The 26469-nt window shown below is 38.7% G+C and overlaps 1 protein-coding gene across 1 annotated transcript; it reads left to right on the top strand.

Moving 5' to 3' along the window:
• Positions 1-25665, top strand: CLNS1A (chloride nucleotide-sensitive channel 1A). The gene is made up of 7 exons (XM_046017678.1): positions 1-218; positions 6737-6873; positions 13747-13845; positions 14499-14606; positions 15717-15890; positions 21209-21298; positions 24251-25665. Exons 1-6 carry the CDS (start codon positions 94-96, stop codon positions 21274-21276), a joined length of 711 nt encoding a protein of 236 aa, XP_045873634.1. The 5' UTR covers positions 1-93; the 3' UTR covers positions 21277-21298; positions 24251-25665.
• Positions 25666-26469: the final 804 nt, after the last annotated feature.

The following is a 26469-nucleotide window of genomic DNA, read 5'->3' as shown; positions in this document are numbered from 1 at the left end:
TTTCCGGGGCGGGGTGGGGCGGGGCGAGGCTTGCCCCTCGAGTCGAAGTGCTTCAACTCCCTCCCGGTTCGTGTCTCTGCGCTCCCTGCTGCAATGAGCTTTCTCAGAAGTTTCCCGCCGCCTGGCTCGGCTGAGGGGCTCCGGCAGCAGCAGCCAGAGACCGAGGCTGTGCTGAACGGCAAGGGCCTCGGCACCGGCACACTGTACATCGCTGAGAGGTAGGCAGGGTCTCTGTTCCCCTGTGCCGGTTTCCTGCGCGCCGCCTTCCTTCTGCTGGCGCGGGCTGAGTGGCGGGGCGGGGGCGAGACCGCGACCTCGCGGGCTGCTGAGAGGTGGAGCGCGCGAGCTCCGGGTCGCCTCAGGGGAGCCTCTGCCGGGGCGAAGACTCGATTGTTTCGGTGTCCCTTCCTCCCGAGTCTTCCTCTTTCTCACACGGAGTTCTCTCATTGATGATGCTTTTTACCTGTCTGTTTTCCCGACGTCTGCTGAGTGCGTCGCTCTTTATTCAGGGTTTCGTTTTAAGGTTTTGAGTTTCCAGCCCCTGAGTTGAGAATCATCCTTGTGCCTGTCTTTCCTGTAAAAAGGTGCGGAAGGTGTTGTTGCCCTGGGCAAAATATCTAAGTTTAGAGCAGATTGTGGAGAATTTTAAAAGTCTGGTTAAGAAGTACGGCTTTTCTTCTGTAGGTGTGGATGGGGAGAGGAACATCCTGAACCCTACGCAAGCTGAAATCAGATCCAGAAAGACTGAGACTCCCATTTCCATTCCTAGGAGGAATTGCCCTTTTATTTGGCCTCCTGGAGCACTGTACTTTTGCTGTAAGACAGATGTGTCTCCAATATCGTAGTTGTAGGACTGAGGTCCCTATTTCCTTGTTACGTGGTTTCAGTCATCCTCAAGCCAGCAATGACACATTGAATCCTTCCCATCCTTGAAATTTGTCTGACTTCTACTGATGCATCACTTTTGTCTACAGGCAGGGAAATTTCTCACCTTTTTAAGAGCTCATGTAATTCCGGGGCGCCTGGGTGGCTCAGTGGGTTAAGCCTCTGCCTTCTGCTCAGGTCATGATCTCAGGGTCCTGGGATCGAGCTCCGCATCAGGCTCTGTGCTCAGCGGGGAGCCTGCTTTCCCCCAGTCTCTCTACCTGCTTGTGATCTCTGTCAAATAAATAAATAAAATCTTAAAAAAAAAAAAAAAAAGCTCATGTGATTCCGTTGGACCCACACAGAGTATCCAAGATGATCTCTCCATTCTGTTGTTAACTGATTAGTAACCTTAATTGCATATACAGGTTTTCTCTTGCCATGTGACAGTATATTCACAAGCTTGACACTGGGGAGTTGAAAAGTCCTGGGGGAAGCAAATTTTTGCCTACCACAGAGGACACAAGAAAATGTGAAGAACCATTGGTTTGAGGGAAGTCTAAACATTGAGGACAGCTTAGGAATTTTGACCAGTCGCTGTGAGAGGAAGTACAGATGAAAGCAAAAGCAAGTTGGGGGTGAGGTACAAATAATGAGTTTGGTCTGGACATGTGTGATTAGTTGGACACAAAAGTGTGTATTTTGGGAGAGTATTAATGATAGAGATTAGGAAATCATTAGTATAAAGGTTAACGTATACTCAGGGGGGATAGGTTAGATACCCCAGAAGAGAAGAGGGCCAAGGTATATCTGTAGTAAGATAGGTAGGGAAGAAGAGACTTGAGAACAGACAATAGGGAGGAGCAGTCAAAATCTGAAAAGCAGGGGCGCCTGGGTGGCTCAGTGGTTTAAGCCGCTGCCTTCGGCTCAGGTCATGATCTCGGGGTCCTGGGATCGAGTCCCGTGTCGGGCTCTCTGCTCGGCAGGGAGCCTGCTTCCCTCTCTCTCTCTGCCTGCCTCTCTGCCTACTGTGATCTCTCTCTGTCAAATAAATAAATAATCTTTAAAAAAAAAAATCTGAAAAGCATCTGTTGGGTAATGACAAGGAGATCTTTAATGATCTTAGGAGAGCAATTCTAAACGGTGGAGAGTGCAGCACAGATAGATTGTTAGTCCCTACACTATCCCTTTTTCTCCATGTCTTCTCTGTATATTGACTCTTTCTATAATATAACTACTGTTTGGGGAAGGAAGACTAGGCCCTATGCTTGTCTTTTCATTTTGAAAAACTTCAAACCTGAAGAAAAATCTCAAGTGTCGTTTGTTAATACACATAGACAAAGATTCATCAGTTGTTAACATTTTACCACACTTACCTTTTTTCTGAGCTGTTTGAGAGTTGCAGGCATGTTGTCCATTCGTCTGTAAATACTTCAGCAAAAATCTCCTAAGAAAAAGGACATTGTCCTGTATAATCACAATATAGTTATCACACTGAAGAAATACAAACTTCTTTTAAAGTCATATGTTTAAAAATTTTTCATATCAGCTTTTCACTGAGAAATCTCTTACCTTCTTTAAGAAAATATTTTTGTAAAATATACATACAAAAAGGAATATACATTATATATGGGTGATTTAAAGAATTATAATTAAACCAACCCCAGTTTGTCCACCATCAACGTTAAGAATAGAATATTCTGGGGGCACCTGGGTGGCTCAGTGGGTTGAGCCTCTGCCTTCGGCTCAGGTCACGAACTCAGGGTCCTGGGATCGTGCCCCACATCGGGCTCTCAGCTTATTGGGGAGCCTGCTTCCCCTTCTCTCTCTCTGCCTGCCTCTCTGCCTACTTGTGATCTCTGCTTGTCAAATAAATAAATAAAATCTTAAAAAAAAAAAAGAATAGAATATTCTGAGTAACATGGACAGCTATATTCATCACTCTTTACTCTTTGTTAGCATTACCTTCTTGGTCTCTTTCCACTTTTCTTCCCCCCAGGCATTTCCAGGTCTTGGTAGAATTAAGGCCTCAACAAACAGGTTTCCTAAAGGATATGACAAATGAGGATTAACAGCCAGGGTGAATGAGGTGGGGCTAAGGAGGAATGTTCTATTTAGAAGAGACAGGATGCTCAGAGGCAAGGGTGAGAAACAATATTTAGTGTGTGCCAGAATATATAATACACACACCATCTTCTTCTGAGGGAATGAAGGGAAAAGAGTGGACAAATAATAAAGCTGAAGAAGGAGCATGTTCTATGAGTTTGGCTTATTGCTCAAAAGCTTTGAGAAAATTATTTAGGATTTTCGGCAAAGAGGGATAGGGTCTGATTTAATTTTAGGTGATTTCTCAGATGTGTGTTGAGAGATACAGAACTCTTGGGCTTATTTTCAAAGTTGAGTTTTCATAGGAAATTGACTTTTTTACCCAGGTGGGGAACGGATCAGAGGCATGAATTATTCAAAATAGATCATTTGAAATGGATAAAGTAGGTAGTTAAAATATATCTTAAGCCAAAGTAAATTTTAAAACAAATAGTTAAGCCAACCCCAAATCAAAACCTCTTATCTCTTTCCTGTTTTTCACCTCATGCCAGGAATAAGATATAATGATCATACTTGTTCACAAGCATTAGAAATTAGCAAAATGTTCCTCTGCATTATTATCTAATTATTTTTCCCTTTTGTGACTCATGGCTTCTTTGGGTTGAGTATAGTTAACTAGATATTTTGGTTTGGGAGGGCTTTTCTTCTAGAATATGTGGAAAAATGAAGAAGAACATGGTGATCAGAGTAAATGTTGCTTTTGAGTGGTATTTGCTTCTGTTCTGTGGAGTACATATCCATGTCCATATATAAGGAACTACAAAGCAATTATGTGTTTTTTAAAGTAAAGACCATAGGGGCGCCTTGGTGGCTCAGTTGGTTAAGTGCCGGACTCTTGGTTTGACTTTGGCTTGGGTCACCATCTTGGGGTTGTGAGAGCAAGCCTGAAGGGGAATTAGCAGAGAGTCTGCTTGGGATTCTCTTTCTGCCCACTCCCTCTCCTCTAGCTCTCTCAAATAAATAAATCTTAAAAAAAAAATGAAGACCATAATTTGATAGGCAGTGAGTCCACTTTATATTTCAGTTTTTCCATCTTCTAATTGAGTTATTAAAGTTTTATGGCTCTGGATATTTGAAATGATTTTGGATACCCAAATTTGGACTATCACTTTTGAGTTGTGATGATACTGGGGCATTTTTGAGGTGAGAAAAGGCAGTTTATTTGCTTAAAATAATAGAGTTCTAGTAAAGGACTAGCATTACTTCTTTGATATGTGAGCACTATTTCATTTCCCCATTAAGAAGAAAGCAGTGGACAGGAAAGATATGTATACCACACACAATCCAATTGCAATAATAAAATCTATTTATTTGAAACTAATGGAATGAATCATTCTGGAAAATCATTTCTCGAGCTTACCTCTTTAAGCTTCTTAAGATTTATCACTTTAAGCCTCCCAGGTTTTCTTTTTCTTTTTTTAATAAATATGTGAATGGAAATCCTTGCCAATGACAGTGCATCTTTTCCTACTTTTGCTTTTTTTAGTGTATAAGTCATTGCATTTTCATCTACTTACAGAGTTGTACACATTTTCACACCATCTAATTCTGTTTTTGCTTTTGATAAGTGAGGGTCATGTATTATATACACTTAGTTGTGTTCTCAGACATGGATTTCCTTTAGGGGGACTAAGGTGTCAAGTTCATCCTCCCCTTACATGGAATGTGAATGATCTCAGACTTCTGGGCTGTCATTGTTCTTGCCCAAGGGAGTCCTAGATTCATCACTGTATTTGTTTTTGCTTGATTAGAAATTAGAGAACCAGGCTCGTTAAAATTGTATAAAAAGTAGAATGATATGAGGGTGTTATTGCATTATTTTCTTTTTTAAATAAGAGCTTTATTGAGATAATTCACATAGTATACAATTCAGTGGTTGTTAGTCTACTCACAGAGTTGTGCAACCATCACAGTTGATTTTAGAATATTTTCATCACCCCAAAAGAAACTGGCACTCATTAGCAGTCAATCTCTATTTCTCTCCAGCCCTGTGCAGCCACTATATTTCATTAACTTTTACCCCATTAACATTTTTGTTGTGTGGTCTCTTAAGGATCTTTTTGCTACTTTTTTCCCTGCTAAGGAAAATTGCCAAAAAATTAGCCAGCCTTTACTCAAAACTCAACATACTGATTTTGGTGATATATTTCCTTTATTATACCAATAAAATATTTGCATTTGGCCACTTTTGAGGGAAAACTAGACTTTGCTTATTTGTGGCTTTCTTTTAAAGCTGCAGAATAACTGAAAGGCTTCAAGTCTTTCAATGGGATAAGTATTATCTAACTTGTGGCAAGTATGATTACAGCCATTTCATGTACATGTCATTTAATGTCATACTTGTGGAGAAATTAAGTGACTCCCAAGAGTTTATTGCATATTTATATGCTGAGCACTCATGCTAGTGGTTTTGAAGAGCGTGAAATAAAGGAATATGACAGGTTCCATCAAGTAGCTCATATTCTGGCAGGGTACATCTGAGATTCATTACCCCAGAGTTAAGTGCTAAATGGCGTATTACTGTGCATAAGTGCAATTCAGAAAAAGAAGAGATCATTATGTACTGGAGTAATTGGAGGGAGGACTCAAGGAGGAGCTGGGACTTAACCAGTTGAAGAGGAATTACAAAAGCAAGGCACCTGAAGACATTCCAGATAAGAACCAGGATGAAAGGCATAGAAACACATGTGACTTAAGAAATTGCATTTCTGGGGCACCTGGGTGGCTCAGTGGGTTACGCCTCTGCCTTCGGCTCAGGTCATGATCTCAGGATCCTGGGATCAAGCCCTGAATCGGGCTCTCTGCTCAGCAGGGAGCCTGCTTCCTCCCTCTCTCTCTGCCTGCCTCTCTGCCCAGTTGTGATCTCTGTCTGTCAAAAAAATAAATAAAATCTTTAAAAAAAAAAAAAGAAATTGCATTTCAAGGTTTTTTTTTTTAATTTTTAGCTAGAGGAGAAGGGAACTTAACAGAATTGGGTTTTTTTTTTTTAATTTTATTTATTTGACAGACAGAGATCACAAGTAGGCAGAGAGGCAGGCAGAGAGAAAGGAGGAAGCAGGCTCGCCGCTGAGCAGAGAGCCCCATGCGGGACTCGATCCCAAGACCCTGGGATCATGACCTGAGCCAAAGGTAAGGCTTTAACCCACTGAGCCACCCAGGCACCCCAACAGAATTTTTTTTTTTTTAAAGATTTTATTTATTTATTTGACAGAGAGAGAGATCACAAGTAGGCAGAGAGGCAGGCAGAGAGAGGAGGAAGCAGGCTCCCTGCGGAGCAGAGAGCCCGATGCGGGGCTTGATCCCAGGACCCTGAGATCATGACCTGAGTCGAAGGCAGCGGCCCAATCCACTGAGCCACCCAGGTGCCCCAACAGAATTGGTGTTAAAGAAAGTCAGTTCCTGCTGCTGAATTTCATTATTTTAGGAATATTTCTATGGGTGCCTGGGTGGCTCAGTTGTTAGGCATCTGCCTTCAGCTTGGATTGTGATCCCAGGGTCCTGGGATCGAGCCCCGCATCAGGTTCCATGCTCAGCAGATAGCCTGCTTCCCCCTTTTCCACTTCCTCTGCTCGTGTTCCCTCTCTTGCTGTGTCTCTCTGTTAAGTAAATTAAAAAATAATCTTTAGGGCAAAAAAAGGAGTATTTCTAAACACTAAGCATGAATTTATTCACATGCATAAAACTGTCCAAGTTGAACCTTTATAAACTTTAGGGTTAAATTAGGATTTAATTTCTTAAAATAATCTACTTTACACCTGTTTTTCAGCCGCCTGTCTTGGTTAGATGGCTCTGGATTAGGATTCTCACTGGAATATCCTACCATTAGCTTGCATGCGGTGTCCAGGGACCTAAATGCCTATCCACGAGAGCATTTGTATGTTATGGTGAATGCCAAATTTGGAGGTATGTATGGTGTAATCTAATCTTGAGCTTCCTTTGGTGGAATAGTAAATATCATATATTAAAAAAGCAGTCTTGATCATTAATATTCAAGCCATTGACCCATTTTGGATAATAGATTATTAAGCAAAATTTCAACTCAGTAAAATAATTTGGACAGTGCTTTTTATTTTCTATATATTTGCACTTACAATTTTTCATTTATTGTGGATTTATATTTTTACTTTTTCCTCTTACATTGAATTGTTTATTCTTTCTCTTTGTAAAGCCATTTATATTTAGCACCCTTAGAAGCATAGATCAGTATACTTTTTGCTTCCAAGAGTTTAGTGTAGAGCCTGATTTTTTGTTTCATTTTATTAGAGGAGTGGTTCTCAGTGAGGGGACAGTGTTGTGGCCCCCCCCTTCTTTGGGCAATGACATTTGGATTGTCATGATTGCAAGGGGAGTAGAGTGCTACTGACATCTAGTAGTTAGAGACCGGAGATGCTACTTAGCACCCCATAAGGCACAGGATAGCCTCCCACAATCAGGAATTGACCCAGTCCACATGTCAGGAGTGCCAAACTGAGAAACCCTGTAGTACAAGATTCCCAATTTTTGCTATTGAAATAATTAGATTCATAAAAATCTAGTGAAAGTGATGAAAGAAGGGGTAAGAAAGAGAAAAACGTCCATTTGGGGGATTGTTGACAGTGGGTTGTAAGAATTCCAAATGAGAAACAAGTTAGGCACAAAATTAAAACTTGTGTTTAATTTTTGTAAGTGTAACTAAGTGAGAAGTTATTCTTATGTTGTGTCAGTTTAATGTGCTCAACTTTTGTAGAAATGCAGAGCTTTGTGACTGAAAGAACAATTTGTTACACTTTTACTGAACTTGTGCTTTTAAAATAATGGGGTCTGGGGCGCCTGTGTGGCTCAGTTGGTTAAGCATCTGCCTTCAGCTCAGGTCATGCCCAGTGTCCTGGGATCAAGCCCCACTTTTTCGACTTCTTCCTCTCCCTCCCTGCCCCACCCTTGCCTTTGCTCTCTTTTTCTTTGTGTCAAATAAATAAATAAAACCTTAAAAAATAAATAAAATAAAATAATAAAACTAATAAAATGTTGCCTTTCTTTCGAAATAGTGTATGAGACAGTCCCATGAGTTTGCCTGTTAAGCTATTGCTCCTTCAGTTTAGGATTTTAATATCATTTCAGATATAAGATGATGACTTATAATTAGTGTGACATTAAATTATGTAATAACTTTTAGTGCTTTTGGCAAGCCTGTCTCATCAGTCCTGACTGATTCAGCTATCTGAAAATATTTTTGCTAAAAGATTTTGAACACTTGCCATTGGAAAAAGTGCAAAAATAGATAAAAATCTAGTGAAGTTTGAAAGAGAGGGTAAGGAGAAGAAAAAGTTGTTGACCTTGGGTTGTAGTAAGACTTCCAAATGAGGAGGTTTGGGGCACAAAGTTCACTTTCCAAATAAGTACAACTATGATTTTATAAACAAGATTATTTCATACTTAGTGTAAGCCATTCATTCATAGAATTGCAAAACTTAGAGGTGACCTTGCTAGTCATTTCCAGATCGTGGTGTGAAATGCCCATAAATAGTGGAGAGTATTAGCTTTGGGCAAAGATGTATGTTAGAAAATAAAGTTAGAAAGATGGAGTTCAAGGGTAGAGAGGTAGCTAAAGAGAAAAAAACACTGAATAAGACTGTCATTAACTTGGTAAGCAAGTTATTTTCGTGTCTCTGAGCCTAAGTTTCATCCAGAAAAATGAGGGTTTTGTAGTAATTTAGTTCTTCAACCTGACTGCACAGTAGAAACACCTGGGGAGCGTTAAAAATCAAATACCAGGAGTCCCAAACTAGGCAGTAAGGATTCAGTAGGTTTGGGATAGGTATTTTATTTTTTTAATTTTTTAAAATTTTTTATTTCTTCTTTTTTTATAAACATATAATATGTTTTTATCCCCAGGGGTACAGGTCTGTGAATCGCCAGGTTTACACACTTCACAGCACTCTCCATAGCACATACCCTCCCCAATGTCCATAACCTCCCAACCCCACCCCACCCCCAGCAACCCTCAGTTTGTTTTGTGAGATTAAGAGTCACTTATGGTTTGTCTCCCTCCCAATCCCATCTTGTTTCATTTATTCTTCTCCTATCCCCCTAACCCCCCATGTTGCATCTCCATGTCCTCATATCAGGGAGATCATAGGATAGTTGTCTTTCTCCGATTGACTTATTTCACTAAGCATGATACCCTTTAGTTCCATCCACGTCGTTGCAAATGGCAAGATTTCATTTCTTTTGATGGCTGCATAGTATTCCATTGTGTATATATACCACATCTTCTTTGGGATAGGTATTTTAAATGTTTGCTCTATATGATTATATTCTTGAAATTGATGGGACTATGATTATAATCTTTCTTGACAAACTAAGTTGGATTTCACTATCTTACTAAAAAGTAGAATCCTTCTGGGTCACATTTACGTAGTGGTTCTCCAGTCCCGGTTTGTTTTATTTTGTTTTGTTTAGATTTTGTTTATTTATTTGACAGATCACAATTAGGCAAAGAGAGAGGGGTGGAAGCAGGCTCCCTGTTGAGCAGAGAGCCCAATGCGGGGCTCCATCCCAGAACCCTGAGATTCATGACCTGAGTGGAAGGCAGAGGCTTAACCCACTGAGCCACCCAGGCCCCCCCTCCAGTTCCGTTTATGTGGGATTCAACTCTTCTCATAAGTTCACGTGCTTGGATCCTGTTTTCCCAGCGTTTGTTCCTCTCCCAATTGTCCAAGCTCCACGTGTTTTTTTCTCTTTAGATTACCTCCATAAACCTTATTAAAGTAGACTTTCAGCTTATAATTGAGGATACTAGATTATTTTTTTTTAATATTTTATTTATTTGACAGAGAGAAATCACAGCTAGGCAGAGAGGCAGGCAGAGAGAGAGGAGGAAGCAGGCTCCCCGCGGAGCAGAGAGCCCGATATGGGGCTCGATCCCAGGACCCTGGGATCATGACCTGAGCTGAAGGCAGAGGCTTTAACCCACTGAGCCACCCAGGCACCCCGATTATTTTTAAAATAACTAAAAACTAAAAAATAAAAAATAAAAAAAAATAAAATAACTAAAAACTTACTTGGACTGTTAAAAATTTAGAAAAGTTCAGAGACCAGAAATATGGCAGATACTGTGATCTAGCATGAGATGATGAGTGTTGGTCATAGTTGTGTTTTTTTCTTAATTGCAAAGATACTGTATTGCATTTATATTTCTTGCCTCAAGATAGATTCCTGAGGATATAAAAAAAATTGTTATACATGTTACTTCTGGGGAGAGGAACTAGGGTGGTAGGGACTTATTTTTCCTTGGACTACATCACACTCTTTCAATTATTTTTATACCAACATGTATTACTTTTATAATATAAAAGTGATGTTCATTCAGTTATAGAATAGTAGTTATAATAGTTAAATACATTTCATTTTTATTAAAACACTGAAAAAGTTTGGTACTACCATAATGTATTAAATTAAACTGTTTAGAGTTGTTTAGAATTCTCCATATTTTTTTATTATTTCACTTGTTTACAGAGGACAGTATAACAATATAACTATATAACAGCAACAGGACAGAAAAATGTCCTATGAAATTTGTTATTTAAAATTGTTGGGGCGCCTGGGTGGCTCAGTGGGTTAAAGCCTCTGCCTTCGGCTCAGGTCATGATCCCAGGGTCCTGGGATCGAGTCCCACATCAGGCTCTCTGCTCTGCAGGGAGTCTGCTTCCTTCTCTCTCTCTGCCTGCCTGTCTGCCTACTTGTGATCTCTCTCTGTCAAATAAATAAAATCTTAAAAAAAAAATAATTAAATTGTTAATAGTGGGCATTTAAATTTTTTTATATATATGTATATATACGTATATAAGATATATGTATATATATTTTGCTTATAAATATATATATATAAATATTTTTTCATTCTACATTCAGCTTGCATGGCTTAGAAAAATAAAAGTAAAAAAATAAAAAAAGCATTGAGATACCCCCATAGTTGATTCCTAGGAGAATTGCTGCTTTGAAGGTACTATTTTGAAAGCTCTTAACATATATTGTCAGATTGCTTTCCAAAAATTGTGTATCAGTTTATACTTTTGATAGTAGTATAAAAATTTTTCTACTTTATTTTCATCTCATAGAGAATTAAAATATTTTTAAATGGTAACTTTAATATGCTAAACAGCATTTAATTTACATTTTTATGTGTTATTTTTTATTTAAATTCAGTTAACCTGTAGTATAGTATTAGTTTCAGGGGTAGAATTTAGTGATTCATCAGTTGCATGTAACACCCTTAATTTGTATTAGTTTATGTTTTGAGTCTATTAAGTATTTTGCTGACCTGGTTTTGTAAATTTTTTATATTATTTATTTTTTAAAGTTTTTTTTTTTTGTTAAGATTTTATTTTTAAGCAGTCAGTACACCCAAGGACTTGTATGTATGTATGTATGTATGTATGTATGTATGTATTTATTTTTAAAGATTTTATTTATTTATTTGACAGAGAGGGATCACAAGTAGGCAGAGAGGCAGGCAGAGAGAGTGAGAGGGAAGCAGGCTCCCTGCCAAGCAGAGAGCCCGATGCGGGGCTCGATCCCAGGACCCTGAGATCATGACCTGAGCCGAAGGCAGCGGCTTAAACCACTGAGCCACCCAGGCGCCCCAAGGACTTGTATTTAGAACTCAGATAGCAAGAGTCTCATTCTCTACTGACTGAGCCAGCCAGGCACCCCTGAAGATTTTATTTTTAAGTAATCTCTGCATCCAGTGTGGGGCTCGAACTTAAAATCCTGAGATCAAGAGTCAGTGTGCTCTACCAACTGAGTCAGCCAGAAAAAACCCAACTCTGTAGATACCTTCAGAGTTTAGTTTTATAATAAAAACTGTTCAAATAATTTTTTAAAAATGCCCCGGCCTGGTTTTTTAAAATTATGAAACAGTTCAAACATGGAAAAGTACAGAGAGTAATAAAAAGTTTTCATTATTCTTTATCTAACATAAATTCTGACCTTTTTTTCATATTAGTCCTTTTTATATAGTCATATAAAATCTTTTTTTTTAAAGATTTTATTTATTATTTATTTATTTGTCAGAGAGAGAGAGCGAGCGTGCACAAGCAGGCAGAGTGGCAGGCAAAGGCAGAGAGAGAAGCAGGCTCCCGCTGAGCAAGGAACCCGATGTGGGACTCGATCCCAGGACCCTGGGATCATGACCTGAGCCAAAGGCAGTGGCTTAACTGACTGAGCCACCTACTCGTCCGTCATATTAGTCTTTTAAAGAATTAAAACTGGGAGTGTCTGGGAGGCTCAGCTAAGTTTCTGATTCTTGTTCTCTGCTCAGTTCCTAAGATAGAGCTGAGTGTCTGGCTTTATGCTTAGCGGGGAGTCTGCTTGAGATTTTTTTCTGTCCCTATCCCGCTCCACTTCTTCCCCACTTGCACTCTCTCTCTTTCTAAAATGAACAAATCTTTAGGCGGATCTGCATGGCTTAGTCAGTTAAGCATCTGTGTTAAGCTTTTAACTAAGTTAAGCTTTCTGTGTGTGTAAAATAAATAATAAAAAAATCCTTTAAAAAAATAAAATAAAATGAATAAATCTTTAAAAAAATATAAAGAGCTAAAACTGTATTGGTACCATTGAAATCCTTTTCATACCTTTTCCATTTTGTTCCATATCCTGTCTCCCAAATTAAACATTGTCCTAAAGGTGGTATGTGTCCTTCCCATCTAAGCTTTGAGATTTTTTTACTGAATATGTATAAAATCCATAAGCAATATAATGGTTTTGTTTTGTGTTTAAACTTTTAATATGTAAATGGTATTATTTATATATATTCTGAAGTTGGTTTTTCACTCGGTTACATTTTTTAATCTAGGAGTTTTGATACATACAAATATTCGTTCCTTTTTACTGCTGTCTATAAAACATAACATGACCGGGTTACAGTACATGTTTGTTTTTTTTAAGTAGCATTTATTTTATTTTTTTTTAAAGATTTTTATTTATTTATTTGACAGAGATCACAAGTAGGCAGAGAGGCAGGCAGAGAGAGAGGAGGAAGCAGGCTCCCTGAGGAGCAGAGAGCCCGATGTGGGGCTCAATCCCAGGACTCTGGGATCATGACCTGAGCCGAAGGCAGAGGCTTTATCCCACTGAGCCACCCAGGTGCCCCTTAAGTAGCATTTATTTTAAAAATTTTCACAAGTGCATACAGTACTTCAGTAAACATTTATGTATAAACTCCTTCTGTACAAAATGTATACATAGATGAGGAATTGCTGGGTAATAGCCTATACACACCTCCAGAATAGTTGTAGCAGTTCCTGCTTTCATCAGCAGCCTGTGCTAGTTCTCTTTATTGAACATTTGTATTTTTTTCTTGCCTACAGACTTCAGTAGTTTATCTGTTTGGTTTGCTAACTTTTATGGGCCTTAGTTTTCTCATCTGTAAATTATTGGTGATAAATTACCTCAGTGGTTTATAAACTGCTACTAAATCCTTTGTTTCATGGTGAAAGGTAAGAGAGGCAGATGACAGTGGCCCTGTACTTGTTAGAGGCCTAACTGTTTGGGTTTCTTCACCCCTACCATGACTTCAAAGGGGGCTTGGGATCCTTAGAGTTCAGTAAAGCACAGTGTGACTAGACCAGGGAAGCTGCCCACGGTCTTTTTTAGCTCTAAAATAACCACGTTATGAAGTTAAAACTGTATTGCAGTGTTTAGATACATCAGTAAGCATCCTTTATGAAATTATTTTAGGGTTCTTTTTTTCCAAAACAAAAAACATCATTTAAAAAGTTATTTTTATTCCCTTCCTAGAAGAATCAAAGGAATCTGTTACTGAAGAAGAAGAAGACAGTGATGATGATGCTGAACCTATTGCTGAATTCAGATTTGTGCCTAGTGATAAATCAGCATGTGAGTATTCTATAGAATTGATTCTTTTCCCTTTACATACCAAGCATCCCACCCCTCATACACATACACTTTTACCTTGACCCTCATTACCTCTGTTCTGTTGTTTTTTCTGCATCCTAACATCTAACGTTTCATTGAGGACCAGATACCTATTAATATCAAAGATTGTCAGTGTGATGAGGGTATAGGAGACACCATGTTATTTGGTGTGTTTTGTGAATGGAGAGATGTGGTTATTTTTACTGACTTGATGCTGTTGACTTTGAATCTTGCCAGATAGAGGGTAAGGGTCTTGGCAGTTCCAAAGTGGAAGATGCCAGGATAGCTGGAAAAGAGCCCTGTGAACTGAAAGGGACTTCACCCTGATACCAGCAGTCTGATCAAGACTCTGCCTCTTTTTCTCAGAAAATCCAGCCAGGCATGAAGAAGTCTCAACATTACCTTAAAGTGAACTATTGTTTTGTGACTTGTCCATTTCCATCCAAGTACTTTTCAAGATTGATTCTCCTTGAAATTTAGCAGGTTTTATAAATAGTGAGACTCTGGTATATTTCTTGTCTACCCATTGAATTAATTTACACTGTTAGTTATATTATTAAATTTTTACTCTACGCTGGCCAGAAAAAAATGTTCATTACAATTTCCTTGTTCAGTGGAGGCAATGTTCACTGCAATGTGTGAATGCCAGGCTTTGCATCCTGATCCTGAGGATGAAGACTCAGATGATTATGAAGGAGAAGAATATGATGTGGAAGCACATGGTTAGTGAAACGGATTTTCTTAAATGTGTGTTTATTTCATTTTAATCAGTTATTTGTACTAAGGGTATGGGATTATAGTTTTTTATATGTCTATTAAATACTCATATAGTGTGGTTATTAATAAGAGTGAATGGTGCAGCTCATGTCTAAGCCAAACTGGAAAAATGGATGGATTTTCCAAGCTTGAGGGTAAAAAGTAGGTATGATTGGGAGCAGGAAATGAATAGAGATAAATGGAGGGGAAGAAAACAATAGATGAGAAAGCGGGTGGTTGGGAGAATCTTTTAAGTGATGCACCTGCTCCCAGAGAACAAGCCTTCTCCCTCCACCACTTGAAAACTTTATCACCTACAGCTTTACTTAACATAATCCTTCAAACAACTCACTACAAAAGTCATTTTCTCCCCCGAGAACCATACGTCATTTATCTAAGATTATTTCTCTTTTCTTCCCCCAGACCAGAATACCATCATAGTCTGGTAGTCTTATAATGTGAGGTGCCTGCTGTTCTCTTTTCTTTTTCCCACTGCTTTCATGTCCACTGATCTGACTGTCCACAAAGTCCTTTCCTCCATATGTACCTACTTTTGGCCTGAGACAAATTCAGTTCTAGAGTTTTCCTTCTATGAGAAGGAGATACATTTAGAGAATACAGGAGGAGGTACAATTAGAGAATGTATCTAAACACATTCTCATTTCCAATGAGATTTTTGAATGATTTTTTTTTATCCTTTTTATATTTTCCAGAATTTTTCAGTTTTTAAAAGGAGCTTGTGTTTTAATCCAAAAAACCTATCAGTACAAATTAGTATCATATTAATTTGCACTCACCTATAAAATTCCCTCGAGTTCCTGGACATTTGATTTTTTGAGAATTGCTGTTTACTGGTTCATTATCTTTTGGAATCCCTTCTCCTTCTAGAGGGTAGAGACATTTTCTTTGTGTCTTTATTTTCAATAGATGGCCTACATCTGTGTGTTAAATTAATATTGAAAAATATTTCCCTGGAAGCCTTTTTAAAGTGTACCTTATCTTCAGTAAATGCGTTATTGATTATCCATGTTTTTCTAATTGCTTTATAATAGCTTAAAAGCATTTTCTTTATTTAGAACAAGGGCAGGGAGACATCCCTACATTTTATACCTATGAAGAAGGATTATCCCATTTAACAGCAGAAGGCCAAGCCACACTGGAAAGATTAGAAGGAATGCTTTCTCAGTCTGTGAGCAGCCAATATAACATGGCTGGAGTCCGGACAGAAGACTCAATAAGAGATTATGAAGGTAAGTATCCTTTCTTTCACTGTGAGCAGTTAGATGGTCCTTGGGCAGCAGGGAGAGATATATATGTTCTTTTAGAAACTCTTTTTTTTTTTTTTAAGATTTTATTTATTTATTTGACAGATGGAGATCACAAGTAGGCAGAGAAGCAGGCAGAGAGAGAGGAGGAAGCAGGCTCCCTGCTGAGCAGAGATCCTGATGCGGGGCTCAATCCCAGGACCCTGGGATCACGACCTGAGCCGAAGGCAGAGGCTTTAACCCACTGAGCCACCCAGGCGCCCCTAGAAACTCTTAAGAGAGAGAAATCGCAGAATTAATCTTACCATGTAGGAAGCAAATGTAGAATTATATAGAATGGGAATTCTCATGAAACTTTGTTGTTTTTTTTACTTTTTCCCTGAACTACAAAAATAGTATTTTGACAGTCAAAAATCTTAAATGGACACAGGCAAAGAAAAAATGAAAATTCAAGTGTAATTATGATTGAAAGATCTCTATTAATTTTTCTTTTGCATATCTTTCCAGTCTTTTTGTTTGTTTGCTTATGTGTATGTGTATCTGTGCTGCTGTTTTTATTTTTAAAACTAATTCCTACATGATTATATGCAAAACTAGGATAATCTATTGATTAAAAGGGCTAGACTGCATTTAGGAAACTTGGGTTCTTATTCTGTGACAAACTTCTGGACCTTAAGCAAATGGCTTTCAAATTTGCTTCCATTGTCTCCACTTTGTAGATTTTTTGTAAATATTTCCCCTATAAGACTGGTTTGCTTTTCTGAGTATCCTATTTCAGTCAGAATGTTGAAGTATTCTTCTGACTCAGCCTTTACTTCTTATTTCTTGCTCCAGTGCAATACTGGGGCCCATAGATTTTTTTCATTTAAATGACTTTCACATTTCCTTGCTATTACTGCTGCTATCCTTCAACCCTAGGCCCTTGTCTTCTCAGACTGGATTTACAATAGTAAAATTTTTTGCCTCGATCATTCCTGCCTCTAGCTCACTGTGCCATCTTAATCTGAGAACACTCTGTGGTCACCCCTATATAGGGATGTTCCCTCAGTGATTGCCTGATAATCACCATATAAAGTTCTAACTCTGAAGAGACAACCTCACCTTTGCCCCACATATCTCTGATTTTGTTCCTGCTACTCTCAGAACTTTCAGATACTGTTCTTATACGCTCATTGCACATACTCATTTAATCCTTCAAAGAATGTTCTGTGGTAAATGTTACCGCGATCCCTACTTTACAGATAAAGAAACTGAAGCACAGAAAAATCACATAACTTGCTTGAGATCAAATAGCTAATAAGTGGTGAGAGGATTAAATGAGCTAATATGCAAAAAGAATACATTAGGACCTGTTATAAGCACTTCTTGCATCTTACATGTATGTAATGTGTACTAGTATTTTAATGTTGTTAGAGTCTTACCACTTCTAATTTTTAGAGATGCAGAATATTCTTAAAGAGGGTTACCATAGTTTTCTTTTTTTAAATAAAGATTTAATTGATCAGTTTATTTGAAAGAGAGCATGCAAGCATGAGGAAGGATAGAAGGAGAGACGGAGAGAATCTCAAGCAGATTCTGCAGAGTGTGGAGCCCAGTGTGGGGCTCAGTCTCAGGACACTGAAATCATGACCTGAGCCAAAACCAAGAGTTGAACCCTTAACTGACTGAGCCACCCAGGAACCCCTAGTTTTTCTTTTATTGGGCAATACAAGTTTGTCATAATGCTGTAATCAATATCCTCATGCACATATAGCATGTTGACCTGGGAGTTCTGAAGTCCTGGGTTGTTTTTTTTTTTAAGATTTTATTTATTTGAGTGAGAGCATTTGCGTGCATCACGCATGCACAAGGAGGAGGAGGGATGGGGGAGGGAGAGATTTCAAGCAGATGCCCCGCTGAGCAGAGAGCCCAATGCAGGACTCAGTTCCAGGGCGCTGAGATCATGACCTGAGCCGAAGGCAGAGGCTTAACCCACTGAGCCACCCAGATGTCACAGTCCTGGAATTTTTTTTTTTTTAAGATTTTTTTTTAATTCATTAGAGAGAGAGAAAGAGAGGTCACTAGTAGAGGCAGACGGGGGGGGGGGGGGGAGGAGGAGCAGGCTCCCCGCTGAGCAGCAAGCCCGATGCGGGGCTTGATCCCAGGACCCTGGGATCATGACCTGAGCCGAAGGCAGAGGCTTTAACCCACTGAGCCACCCAGACTCCCCCAGTACTGGGATGTTTTAATTTGGAAAAGTTTAGGCTTTGGGTCACACTGTTATTCCTTGTGTATTCTCTCTATTTTAAGTCCTAGTTGGTGGGCCTCTAACATAGGCTATGGGCTGAGATGGTTCAGATGATTTCTAGTGTACTACCAAACTCTTAGCTGAAAGAATTTAAGATGGTACCTTCTTTTTATTACAATGATTAACAGGGGAGTGTCCTTGGACATTGAAAAGCTTTTCTTCACTGAAGGCTTTTTTTTTAAATTGTAAAATTCCTTGTTTAATGCTTTATAGTAAATGATTTTAAGATCACAAACACTTTATGCTAAGTGAGATTTTGGACTTTTATTCCTGAGCCTTATTAGGATATTGAGAGTTGCCTATATATGAAATTTTTCAGCCTGTACCATTCCCCATCTCCTAAAGTCCTAAGTACCCATGTCACTCTTTTTGCCATTGATGTATTTTGTTTGACCTTTGCAATTTTTAAAATTTGATTTATTTTAAAAAAATTTTAAATGGCTAAAAATTATATATGTTTAAGGTATGCCAGATGATGTTTTTGTATACATGGTGAAATAATTAACAACAGCCAAGTTAATTAACATCCATTGCTTCACATAGTTACCCATTTTTTGTGGTGAGAACACCTAAGATCTGCTGTCTTGGTAAATTTCAACCTTTTTGCTGTTTAAATACAGCCTATTACAGTTCTCTCTGCCTGAGTCCTGCTCCCCGTGCTTTTAATAAAACCATTTTTTTCACACTGAAAAACAAACACCCTGTCTCTTTGTGGTATTTCAGTACTTCATGTGCTTATTTTCATAAGAAGTGTTTATTGAGCTACTATGCCAGGTACAGAGAATATAGCAGTGCCCAAGTAAGATGAGATTACTGTCTTCATGTCAATGGCATTCATGTGTAGACAAAAATAATTTAACTCATTAGGCAGTTTATAGTACATTGTGATACAGCATTGAGTTATAGGGGAAGCTCGAGAAGCTATGGAATCAAGAAGTTGGACTCTTCACCCAGCCTGGATGGTCAAGAGAGAGATTCAAGGTTCATGGAGTAAGTGACATCTAAGCCAAGATCAGAAAGTGGAGTGAAGTGACCTGGGTGAGGGAGGATTGGTACAGGTTGGGGAGAGATGCAGGTAACAGGATCAGCCATGTGCAGAAGTTTAAGAGACCATTCAACTTTGGGGGACTGTAAGTAGTTCATTATGTCTGGAACTCTGTGTATGAAGAGTGGTTATTACAGCAACAGATAAAGGTGGAGTAGTGAACTGGGTTATACGTTAATGGAACTTGAAAGCTTTTTTAAAGAATTTTAGTGCTCTGCTTAGGTCAATGAGAATGTGAAGTGAACTTTTAGTTTGATTGTTGTTTTAGAAGATGACCCTGGCTGTGATATGGAACATTGATTGCAGAGGGAAATACTAGAGGATAGAAGAGAAACTCTGTTTTTTGTTTTTGTTTTGTTTTTTTTAAGGTTTTATTTATTTGAGAGAGAGAGAATGCACATGAGCCAGGGGAGGGGCAGAGAAGCAAACTCCCTGCTGAGCGGGGAGCCTGTTGTGGGGCTCAGCCCCAGGACCCTGGGATCATGACCTGAGCCAAAAGCAGACGCTTAACTGATTGAGCCACCCAGGCGTCCCAAAAAGAAACTGTTAAGTAAGTTAGGATTTAAATTAGATGAGAGATCATGGCCTGCATTTGGTACTGGCAGTGAATGTCAAAGACTTAACAGATTTGAGAGATATTTAAGAGAGTGAAGCAATGTAAGTTAGAGATGTGGGTAGGGGTTTCTGAATTGGACAGGTGAGAGTTATCCTTTCATAAGAATGTTTGGGAAGAGAAACCTTTTTTTTTTTTTTTTTAAAGTAGGCTCTGCTCCTAGTGTGGGGCTTGAACTCTCAACCCTGAGTCCCATGCTCTACCAACTGAACCAGTCAGATGCCCCAAGAGAAGCATTTTTCTTTTCTTTTTTTTTAAACATTTTATTTATTTATTTGACACACAGAGAGAGATCACAAGTAGGCAGAGGAGCAGGCAGGGGGTGGGGGAAGCAGACTCCCCACCGAGCAGACAGCCCGATGTGGGGCTCGATCCCAGGACCCTGAAATCATGACCTGAGCCGAAAGCAGAGGCTTAACCCACTGAGCCACCCAGGCATTTCTATGTGGAAAGATGATAACTTAGTTTTAGATATGTATTACATTTGCATGCTCTGCTGCATGTTCAGGTGGAGTATGGGTTGGGGCTCAGGCAGAAGACTGTTGTGGGCTAAAGAGCTGAAGGTGAATGGGAGGTGCTGAAGTGGAGAAAGCAGCTCTGAACAGCTCTTTCCAGAGGGCTTTTTTCCCTGTGTCTCCCTACATACATACATACATACATACACACACACACACACACACACACACACACACACACACTTTTTTTCCTCACGAAATGAGCAAAACAGATAAGCAAGAACCTCACTCTACTTATTTTGTCTTTTCTCAGAATTAGATCATCGGTTTTGGGAGGATAGGACTTTTATACCTTTAAAAATAAAAATAATGAGGCACCTGGGTGGCTCAGTTGGTATAGCGTCTACCTTTGGCTCAGGGTGTGATCTCTGGGTTATGGGATCGAGCCCTGCATCGGGCTCCCCACTCAGCAGGAAGTCTGCTTCTCTCTCTCCCTCTACCCCTCCCCTCCACCTTCTTTCTTCTTTGCTCTCAAATAAAATCTCAATAATAATAATAATGATAATGTCACACAGTAAATAACCAGCACAATTATGTGAAGAGTAAACACTTGATGCATACTACGTTCAAAACTTCTTATCTAATGTCTTTTTAATGTTGAGGTTGAGAATTTATAAAGTAAGTGTTAAATGTACAGGTGGCATTTTTCTTTTTTTGTTTATTCCTTGTTACTTTTTCAGAAGAGAAAGAAATAGCAACTGTGACCAACAGAGGGCACTAGCTTCCTTCTGGTTGATAAATAGGTTGCCCCTTTACCTATCTGAAGAGCTCAATAGACTGTTGGCTCAGCAGTTGATTTTTTTTTGTGGTTTTTCTTTTTTTGTTGTTGTTCTTTTTTTTTAGATGGGATGGAGGTTGACACTACACCAACGGTTGCTGGACAGTTTGAGGATGCAGATGTTGATCACTGAAAATGATTTATGCTGCTGTGGGGTGAGTAGTTTATATTTCCTTCTTCTCATTGAACTTGAAAATCATGTGAAATAATTACTTGTTATTTTCAGGAGAACTCTGTATAATTAGCAGTTTAGGAAAATGTTAGTTATCCGTTTCTGAAATTATTGAGACTTAGGTGTTTTTTTTTTCTCCTAAGGAATCAAGGTTTGCAAACAGTGATGTTCAGGTTAACATTTCCACTTACCACATGTTAAGTGCTGTGCTAGGCATTGGGCAGTGCTAGGCATTGAGGCATGAAAGAATAAGACACACCCTCCTCAGTGAACTCAGGAGGAGGACATTAGCCTGTTATTCAGAAGTGGGCTCCCTAGTTGGCTCAGGTGGGAGCAGCAGAGCCTGAAATGACCTCCTGCTCTGCTCTTGAGTCACCTTTTCCCACTTGTGGTATTTGAAACCTTAACACATTCATCAGAAAACACAAAGCAGCTATTTGCTGCAACTCACTGTTATTCAATTTAGAGAGGAAGTAGTAGTAATTCCAAACTGTATCTAAGCCTTTAATTTAATCATAATCTTTTATTATTATTTATTTATTTGAGAGAGAGAAAAAGAGCAAGAACAGGAGAGGGGGATAAAGGAAGAGGGAGAAGCAGACTTCCTGCTGAGCAGGGATCCCAATGTGGGGCTCAGTTCTAGGGCCCTAGGATCATGACCTGAGCTGAAGGCAATCGCTTAACCAACTGAGCCACCCAAGCATCCCTAATTTCATTATAATCTTGTATTGGCTTCCCGCTTTTGGAAAATAATGGAGGACCACGGTCTTGGGCACCTTAGTGTTCAAGACCAGTTTACCAAACAGTAAGTCCATGAACATTTGTCCAAAAGCTATCATTTTCCAAAGTTGCTTCATTTCTGCTTTCTTATTTTACTTTTATTTATTTAGCTTTTTTTGTTGTTTTTTAGATTTTAAAAAAAAATTTGTCAGAGAGAGAGAGAGAGAGCACAAGCAGGCAGAGTGGCAGGCAGAAGCAGAGGGAGAAGCAGACTGCCTGCTGAGCAAGAATCCCAATGTGGGACTCAATCCCGAGACCCTGAGATCATGACCCGAGCCAAAGGCAGCGCTTAACCAACTGAGCCACCCAGGCGCCCCCATTTCTGCTTTCTTGACTGACATAAAAGCTCACAGCCAGTTTTCCCTGACATGTTCTTGTGAGCTTTGCCTAAAGTTTATCCCTGACTTTGCTGCATGTTACCCTGAGAAATAAATTGTCCTTTACCAGCTTGAGTATCAGCTGTATGTTTGATAATAACTGAAGGTCATGTTCATGTCATCTAGAGCTCTAGGACTAGTAATCCTAGTTGGCTTTCATGAGCTGTAAGATTTTTACTTTGTTAAAATTGTTGTCCATCTTTCCCCTCTATAGTGTTCTCCTGCTTCTGACCTGGTAGCATTTTCTTGAGTACTGACTGTCTTCCAGTCTTTGAAATGTTACTTATGCCCAGATCCTTTATTTAAAGCATATAGTAATAGTGTGGCAAGATTTATATATTTTGGTTTGACTCTTAACACTATTGTGAGTCATCCAGTTGGGTTGTGAGATCCCTCTTTTTTCCAAGTTCCATTTTATCTTCCAAATTGTTACCATTGTGAACATAACATTTCTTCTTACTCTAACCATGAAAAATGATAATGAATCTCTGTTTTCCTCGCAGGTGCTGCCAGTAGAACATCAGAAAATATCTCTTAGAGTTCTGTGATTTATATTTATTCTTTAAATACTTAATTTCTATTTCCACAGCATTTGCTTCTGTCAGTGTAGCCATTTAGTCTAAAACCAGTATTGTCTCCTCTGCAGTTAGCTAAAATTATGTGTTCATACTGCTGCAGCTCTGTTAGCTTTAATTTTCAGATCTCACAGTTCTAGATATCAGTACTTCACTATTACACTGTATGGGAAATCTTTTGGTGCCAACTTAAGTCTTCTTCCCTTCTCACTTTCCTGCTTATCATGTTCTTTATAGCATGTTGACTTTTTCAGTTCGGTAATATGTAGTAACTTTTATTGAAACTGAAAAAAGATTTTTTGATCCTCTGCCTTTCACATATTTCTTCTTGAAAAATAGATTATTCAGAGAATACGCACCACTGTATTAATAAGGATTCTGAGAAACTCATTTGTTGTGTCAGTAATGGTTATACAAATGAGATGTTACTGCAATTCAATAGTGAGAATTCTTAGGATTCTTTGTAATGTAATTTTATAGTGAAATAATCATAAAATAACCACAAACTTTCTAATGAGCTGATGATTTATTTTCCATTCTTTTTTTTTTTTTTTAAGATTCTATGTATTTATTTGACAGACAGCACAAGTAGGCAGAGAGGCAGGCAGAGAGAGGGGAAGGGAAGCAGGCTCCCTGCTGAGCAGAGAGCCCCATGCAGGGCTCGATCCCAGGATTCTGGGATCATGACTTGAGCCGAAGGCAGAGGCTTTAACCCACTGAGCCACCCAGGCGTCCCATTTTCCATTCATTTTATGCTACAGTTGGATCAGAGAGCTATTTTATTCATAAAGTTTATACAAGTTCTTCATCTGGATAATTGACCTGAATTCCAAACAATGTCTTTAAATTTTTAATCATTTAAAATTGTTTTTGCCTTTAAGGAATGGAATATTTAGACTGTTTATGCAGCCATTAATGATTTCAAGATAGTGGAACTAGGACCTCTCAGTGCATGAGATGGGGTGGAGTCAAGGCACAGGAGTGGTAGAATCACAGCTGTACCATATACGGTACACATACCACAAAGGGCTTCTGTGCCTTTGGACAATCCTTAGCTTCCTCCTTTGAAAATGGGGTTGATAAACTACCTGGCAGGATTGTTGCAAAGACTAAGATATATATCTGTGTTCTTTGGCATTCCTGACTGGGCATCCAATAAATAATAGCTATTATTAAAAACACTGTAAATCTTTTGTTTTTCAGATTCTGCTCATAACTAGGAAAGAACTTGGTGCCTCTTCTACTGTGGAGTGGGTGTTGATGGAAGTCTTTTTCCTTCTCCAAAATTTACCTGAACCAGTTCTTTTTTGAGACAGACTATACAAGGCAAAAAGTAGTCACCAGCAGAAGAAAGTATGGCCTTTATTAACAAAGGTGAATTAACTTAACCAAGAGGGTATTTGTAAGTTTACCAAAATTCCTGTGTATAGGTACCCTCAGAGTAGGCCTTTGGTTCCAGCCTTCACTATATGCATATTCTGTAACCTGGTAGGCCTACCTGGTAAGAATGTGCAGGCGCTTGAAGATGTAGGTAGACTGGATGGGAAGGAGGGAGGTTGAATCTAAGATAAACCCTTTTAGAGCCCAAGGATCCCATTACCCCTTAAAAAGAAAGACAAAGAGATCTCAGAGAAATCTTGGCTTCTGCTCATTCTTCACAGTGAGGGTCTTTTTACTAATTTGGGACCCAGATTAATTCGTTCAGGCATCTTTAGGGAGCTTCTTGGGAAATATCATAGCCATATGAAATACCATAACATGGATGCTTCTGACTAGCTTTTTACTCCTTTCACTATGTTTCACCAGTCTGTTTTGTTACAACCTCTTAGGTTATATCCTTTTATTTCTAACCTCTTAGGTCAGTTTCCATAACAAGTGAAATTGGGATGAAGTCCTCAGAGTGCTTCAATGATAATTGTTTTGTCTTTGTAATAGTTTAACAAATAAATCTAGGTTTTCTATATTATTGTGCGCTCATTCTTGACTGAAACCACTAATGAGAAAAAAAATCTTTTTAAGTAAGACTGTCAAAAAACGAGAGTCTTGTTGGTTTATTTTTATTTGACTTTTGAGAATATGAACAAGAAGTGAGTAAGAAAATGTATAATTAGAGTTTCTGGCAAATTTTTAGTAGGGCAAGGATTTAATACATTTCAAGGGATTTCTGCTTCTTTCACTTAGATCAGGAATAATTTCTTAGAACTCTCAATTTTTAATTTTCACAGAGACCAAGGTATTTGTAAGGTTGATTTATAATTACAAATTTATACTTAGACTTTCTATACCATTATATGACGTTAAAAATATGGTTAGAAAAGCTACTCAGAATCACTTGGCTAATTAGTGACTAAATTTCAGTTCACGACCACTAGAAGAACACATGTCCAGTGTTCTTTTCAGTACTTTCACTTGGTTTCTGTCATCCTTCATGGTAGACTGAAAAAAAGCTGATTGTCCTTTTTCTGATCAGACTCTCAGAAATACTGAATTTGTTACAATAGGCAAGAAAAGGGCCACTTGGAAACTGAAGTTGACTGAGGCCTTCTCTGTGTCATCCGTTGTGTTGGATTCTTTATATACATATATAACATTCTTTTCTTTTTTTTAAGATTTTATTTATTTATTTATTTGACAGGCAGAGATCGCAAGTAGGCAGAGAGGCAGGCAGAGAGAGAGGAGGAAGCAGGCTCCCCACTGAGCAGAGAGCCCGATGCGGGGCTCAATCCCAGGACCCTGGGATCATGACCTGAGCCGAAGGCAGAGGCTTTAACCCACTGAGCCACCCAGGTGGCCCTACATACAACATTCTTAATTGTTTTATGAGGTATAGGTGCTTTTATTATCCTGTTTTAGAGATGAGGAAACTATGGAGAGAGCTAAAATAACACTTAAGGTCATATTCATAGTGAGCTGTGATTTTTAAGCCTGTGCTCCAAAATACCATATAGCCTTACCATCTATCAGCAGTAGCAAGGAAGCAAATTGTCTCTTAACTGCAGGATTTTAAATGTTAAAATTTCGGTGAACAGCACAGGAAGTTCCCAAATTTATCTTCTCTCAGTCTCAGCAGCATTCATATTCTGTCCTAGACATTTACCTCTTCTTCAGTATGCAATCAGGGTATTCTCATTGGCTAATCTTAGAAATTCCATTTAGGTCCTTTTTTAAAGTCATAGAAACTTGTCATCATGACTTTGGTGAAGTAATAAAGTGCTCTGATAATATTGAAAAAATGTTGAAGAGATTCTGTGCAGCAATAATTCTTAACAGAAAGAAGAAGGTGCAGATAGGTGTTAACAGGCACTTAAAATATATCTGAGAAATCTGAAATTTAAAAATCTGCTGAGCAATTAAAATAGATGTGATGAAATTTATGCATTTTCCTCATAGGACCTTTTGGCCTTCCCTGCAAGTCTCTATTT

This window comes from Meles meles, chromosome 8, assembly GCF_922984935.1.
Source record: "Meles meles chromosome 8, mMelMel3.1 paternal haplotype, whole genome shotgun sequence".
NCBI classification, from domain to species: domain Eukaryota; kingdom Metazoa; phylum Chordata; class Mammalia; order Carnivora; family Mustelidae; genus Meles; species Meles meles.
This window is presented reverse-complemented; position numbering and strand designations above follow the sequence as displayed.

What these genes read in the sequence shown, in the direction of transcription:
- CLNS1A (XM_046017678.1), top strand. Translation starts at nt 94, where the DNA reads ATGAGCTTTCTCAGAAGTTTCCCGCCGCCTGGCTCGGCTGAGGGGCTC. An exon ending in GCCTAGTGATAAATCAGCAT is followed by an intron (nt 13,846 to 14,498) that starts GTGAGTATTCTA and finishes TTCCTTGTTCAG; the next exon opens with TGGAGGCAATGTTCACTGCA. An exon ending in CTCAATAAGAGATTATGAAG is followed by an intron (nt 15,891 to 21,208) that starts GTAAGTATCCTT and finishes CTTTTTTTTTAG; the next exon opens with ATGGGATGGAGGTTGACACT.